At 44.6% G+C, this 5415-nt stretch overlaps 1 protein-coding gene across 2 annotated transcripts; it reads right to left on the reverse strand.

The window, feature by feature from the left end:
* Positions 1–1219: 1219 nt before the first annotated feature.
* On the reverse strand, positions 1220–4554 carry LOC110288817 (HLA class I histocompatibility antigen, A-25 alpha chain-like). Of its 2 annotated transcripts, XM_021155063.1 has the most exons (6): positions 4485–4554; positions 3975–4244; positions 3461–3736; positions 2612–2887; positions 2383–2485; positions 1220–1608 (listed from the first exon to the last, which is right to left on the reverse strand). In XM_021155063.1, exons 1-5 carry the CDS (start codon positions 4552–4554, stop codon positions 2385–2387), a joined length of 993 nt encoding a protein of 330 aa, XP_021010722.1. In that variant the 3' UTR covers positions 1220–1608; positions 2383–2384. The 2 variants fall into 2 exon arrangements, with proteins under 2 accessions (XP_021010722.1, XP_029329755.1); XM_029473895.1 differs by lacking the exon at positions 1220–1608 and having other exon boundaries at positions 2385–2485; positions 3975–4115.
* Positions 4555–5415: the final 861 nt, after the last annotated feature.

The following is a 5415-nucleotide window of genomic DNA, read 5'->3' on the forward strand; positions in this document are numbered from 1 at the left end:
CATAAACAGAAGGATACTTAAACACAACAAACACACACACATAAACACACACATACACAATTAAAGGGCAGAAAGAGTACTTAGTTGCTAGGACTCTTGGTACTTATTATTTGGTAAGAACACTGGTTGTTATGCCAGAGAACTTGTGTTTGGTTTCTAATGTCTCCATGACAGTTTACAGCTGCCTGTAACCCCCATTGTAGGGTACCTGAGGCCCTCCTCTGACACTCATGGGCACTAGACATACAAGTGTTACAAACACAAGCATACCAATGATAAAACAACCACAAAAATAAAACAAACCACTCTCTGGATATTCATATAGTTTTAGGGGAAGGGTTGTAGGTGACAGGCAAAGCAAAAGAGCAGCTCAGTGATAGACAAGCAACCTGGCCAATGTTGTTTCAGAGAGTCCTTTGGGCCAGCAGGAACAAGGGCAGTTCCAGTTTTATGTAGGGTAGACAGCTCCATGGTGCATGTGTAAAGTCTTCTGTTTAGAAATTGTAGAGGAATTTTAATGCAGCAACATGTTTGCTCTGGCAAGGGATCCTATCCAAAGATGTAATCCAGCTGAAATGCAGACACACCATTAGTATACACTTTAAATCCCCAGCATTTAAGGCAAGGTTAGTTTTAGAAGTAAGCAAACATACCTGAAAGTGACATCTATTTGAGGGCCAGACAGAATGATGAAGTAGAGAAAGATTTGAAAGAACAAGTCAGAAATAGGATTATGCTCAACTCTCATGAGAACAGCAGGAAGGGGGAAAAGTGTGGTGTGGTATGAGGTGTGTGTATTGCAGTTTTATCATGACAGTTTTACAAAGTTAGATTATAGAGAGAACATGCAAGGCACAGGTGAAGACAGAAGTAGCCAGAGAATGAGAAGGAGCCAGAATATTTAGAATAGATTGCCAAAGTTAGTATGAGGACAATAAAGCAACTCAGTCATAATCTGAGAAAATCGGGATTGAATAAGTCAGCTTGGAAGATTAGGTTTTAAGGAGGCTGAAAGCTTTCAGGCCTAAGCCTAGGAAATATTTAGAACAGAAAAGGACATGCCCTGGTCTCAGTCCAAGTCACATATTCTCACAGCTAATGTTCAGCTTTCATTTTATATTATAATCTGAGTAAATAAAAGTGTCACTTACGAGAAATCTCTACTTAAGTGAAGATAAGATTCTTCACTTGGAAAGAAAAAAATTTAAGCCAACCAGTATGAATCAAATTTCCAGTTTATTGGGAAGAGAAAGGAACAGATTTAAATATGAGGTTGAAGAGAAAGAATGGCATTCAGAAAAAGATAGAGAAGACCCAGTGAATGGATTCCAACTTCTCAAGACAGAGTTGCTGTGGTATCCGTCTTGCTTTCATTGGGTTTACTCATTAAATACACCATAGGAAGAAGTCAAACAATAAGAAATTAACAAAATCCTCATGTTAAACACGGAAAAATAAATTTACAGCTCATTGGAAACTGAAGGTCGGTTTCTGATGTCGGTCTCCCAGACCTGCCTCTCCTGACAGGAGACAGAGACCTGGACACAGGTGTCAGCCATTGAAAGAAAAGTCAGGAGCTTTTGAAGTCACCGAAGATTGTATCTTATACTATGGAAGGAAATAACGAAAAACAAATTCTGATTGGTGACTATTAAACCATGATAACAAACAGGCATCCATACCAACAATAATTCCAGTTTAGCAAGTAATCCCAGCTCAGGAACATGTTCTTCGAGGACTTCCTATCCCACTGGGAGAGATGCATCAGATCTCTGGGCACTGTCCATGCCTATGGCAGTACAGCATAAGACCTGTTAAGGGCCCAGAGCCATAGGGCCTAGAGAGAAAATGTGTGAGCACACACAATGAGTACCTGTCTTCTCTATTGCAAGGGGCTCAGAAACCTTCTCCTACTTAATTACTGGCAGACAAATGATAGATGTCTATTTCCCTAATGTGGGAAGAGGGCAGCCAGTGAGAGACTGTGGAAGTAATAAAGTTGTGGGAGTAGAAGAATCTCCTGGTCAAACCCCAGGTAAGTTTATTGATCTGTGACTGCACCTCCATAGATGCAGGAGAAAACACAATAGAAGATTGTATGTAAAGATGACTTAATGGCCTTCCGTAGGTCTGTTGTCAGCAGGGAACTTCTCTGTGACATTTCTCTGTCTGTGAGGAATCAGAATCAGGTCTCCATCACCTCCATCAAGAGGCAGTGGATCTTTCTATATTTCCTTTATGCTTCATGATAGAGTTAATGTCGGCACACCAGCTCCAGTGCCTGAGTGAATACATCTTTCCTCTAATGAGGCAGGCTACTTTTATACCTTGGCCTTGAAATCTCTAGGGAGACAAGAACTAAGACACCAATCCCTTTCTTACCTTTATTTCTTCCACACCAGAAAAATTACCACAGTTCCCACCACCAAAGTTCCAAGAACCAGGCCGATGAGAATTGCTATGATGGGGATGGTGTGTGGAGGCACTGAGGATGGAAAAGAAGGAAGAGTAAGGAGTCTGACCCTAGCTATCAACCCTGATTCTGCTCTGGTTCTTCAAAGAGCTCACAATTTTCCCAACAGCAGAGTGTGTGCTCACACCCACCTCTTACCCCATTTCAGCTTGAGAGGCTCAGATAACCCTTTATGGTGCACATGACATGTATATCTCAGCTCTTCTCCAGAAGGAACCACCACAGCTGCCCACTTCTGGAAGGTTCCATCCCCTGCAGGCCTGGTGTCTGGCAGCTCCATGTCTTGGGTGTGGTTGTTCCCATCCCTCTTCCAAGTCATGGTGATGTCAGCTGGGTAGAAGCCCAGGGCCCAGCACCTCAGGGTGACATTCCCTTCAGGTCTTACATGGTGGGTCACATGTGTTCGGGGGGCATCTGAGGGGAACAATTGGAAAATTCAGGTATTTTGCACTGCTCCAGGGGCCTGAGCAGTGCTCATGGGACCATCCCTGGAAAGGATGGGAGACTTGGATGAGGGAGGGAACAGAGTCCACACAGAAGCCTAAACTCAGGATCTGGATGATCTATTCCTTAGAATATTTTACAATAACCTTGCGCCAACACAGAACAACAGACTCTGGGTCTCCCTCTAGGCAAATAGCCTTCTAGTTCTGACTGTGGAGGGGTTCTGAGGGACTCAGCAACCCTCGAGTCAGACATTCAATGTCATCGTACATGGACAGTGATCAGGTCTGAGAGAGGCCATGATACACAATGCATATGGAAGAGAACTGCTGCTTAATGGACACACTGAACTGTCCTGGGAGAAGGCTGAATCCTCTGGAGAGTCCCTCTCTCATGTTGAGTCAGGACACCCGAGGAGCTCTCTTTCCCCTTTGATGCAAGACAGTGTAAGTATTCCAGCTGCTCCCTGCTGAGGAGGAGGCCTCAGAGAGGCAGGAGCTACAATGTCAGAAAGCAGAAGGGGTTGGCAAGGGCCTCTCTTACCGGAGCGCAGCAATGCTTCCTTTCCAAGGACCATGTATCTAAGAAGCCTTTCCACGCACACCCCTTGCAGGTAAGTCTTCCACCTTTCTGCATCACCTCCACCGTCCCACCTGCTCTTCACATATTCAGCTGCCTTTCCATATGCAATCCAGGAGCTCAGGTTCTCATTCAGGTATAAGTCATCGTAGCCATAGTAGGTGAGCCGGAAGTGACCACCGAGGAAGCTCCCATCATTAGCCACATTGCAGCCATACACTTCCTGCAGGGTGTGATAATCTGCCCAACCCCCATTCAGCCCCTGGTCACTGTGAGTCTTCTTACCACCAACCCTCGGGATTTTGTCCCCAATTTAAACCTTAACTAGATCACAATCTGTGGTTCTTTCTGGTCAAAGGCTTCCAGGGGTCCCTTCGACTATGGATGCATCTCTGACTTGGGGACCTAGAATAGAGCTTATTGGGGTCAGACCACGAGGACATTGATTTGTCCTGACCTTAGAGCTGAGGTGACTCACCGTCCATTCTTTGTTCATTTTTGTTCACCATGAAGTGAAGAATTCGTCTGTCTACCTGTGACAATTCCGCACAGCCTACTGTCTCACTGGTCCAATATGACAATGGCACCTGCTCCATCCATGAAACCCGAGGTAGCAAAACTGCAATTGGTTCTTTGCTGTCATATCTCTGATACTCTATAGTGTCTACATAGCCAATGTGGATGAACCGGGAATTAATCATGCCAGGCTCCATAATTACAGCGTTGAAAGTCTGCAGCCAGTGTGAGCCTGTGGGTGATGCACATTGAAATGCTGACTCTTTAGTGTGGACCCAGAGCAGGTTGGTAGGGAACAGAGCAGGGGTGGTGGTGTGTGTCTATGGACCTGAGGTGCAGGAGAGGGTCAGGGGTGATCCAGCTAGGGGATCAGCGAGGCTCTGGTTAGGCAAGGGAGAAGATGCAGAGATGAGGATTCCAGGTGCTATTTCCTGCTCCCCAAAAGGCCAATTCCCTCCAGTCCCACACCCACCTGCACAATACAGGTTCAAATCCATGGCCACCAAGAGGAGGAGGAGTGTGCAGCATCCAGGGTTCCTCATCTTCTCTGATGAGTGGAGTCTCAATCAGGACTAGTATGTCTTCACTTTATAACCTGATGTGGCTGATGCTGATTGGCTTCTCTTAGATTTCCCAAAGGCAGTGACGTAGACCTGATGGGGTGGGTGTTGGAGAGATCAATTCCTGGGTTTGGGGGATTTCTAGGGTACTAATTCCCCAACTTGCACCAGTTCTACAGCTTTGTATTCTGGCATCAGTGTCTAAACACTAGTCTGTCCTTCTGGTCCAAGTTACAACATCCTTGGTTCCTAGCTCAGAGGCCTGTAAGTCAACAATTGTCTAACATTTCAATGTTAGAAACTCTGTACACGCTTAGTCTTTGTGTAGCCTTCTGTGGTGACTGTGCTTGTGTTTGTCGCAATCCATATCTATTATGGTAGGAACTGGACATTTTGAGATTTTTTTGATTCAATGCAGATATTGATTACTATTTGCATGTAAGCTGAATGAAAAGAGAAAGGACAATTTTCTGAAATGGTAAATGCCACTCGAAGATTGTTTTGGATATTTCACATTTCTGGGAGTCCTTATTTTCATCTTCCCTACCACAGATCATACGATTTTGTGTCTTCTGAGATATACATATATATGAAACGCAGAAGAATGAAGTTGCACATATATATTCAGAGAAACAATTTTAAGACTCAGTTTTATTTGTATGAATTTTGTGTGTCTCTGTGTGTATTCAAGGGGCAGGTACTCAAAGATTCCAGAAGAGGTAGTCAGAAACCCTGGATCTGGAGTTAAGGAACATGTGGCCTGCCAGACTCAAGTGCTGGGAAGTCAACTCTGGTCCTCTGCAAGAGCAACAAGAGCCCTTCATATTACTTTTTTCTTTTTTT

This window comes from Mus caroli, unplaced genomic scaffold, assembly GCF_900094665.2.
Source record: "Mus caroli unplaced genomic scaffold, CAROLI_EIJ_v1.1 scaffold_14994_1, whole genome shotgun sequence".
In the NCBI taxonomy this organism is placed as follows: domain Eukaryota; kingdom Metazoa; phylum Chordata; class Mammalia; order Rodentia; family Muridae; genus Mus; species Mus caroli.

Coding starts and splice junctions, on each gene's coding strand:
- LOC110288817 (XM_021155063.1), bottom strand. CDS start 4,554: ATGAGGAACCCTGGATGCTGCACACTCCTCCTCCTCTTGGTGGCCATG. Junction 4,245..4,484: donor TTTGAACCTGTATTGTGCAG/GTGGGTGTGGGA, acceptor CATCACCCACAG/GCTCACACTGGCTGCAGACT. Junction 3,737..3,974: donor AAATGAACAAAGAATGGACG/GTGAGTCACCTC, acceptor GGGGTTGGGCAG/ATTATCACACCCTGCAGGAA.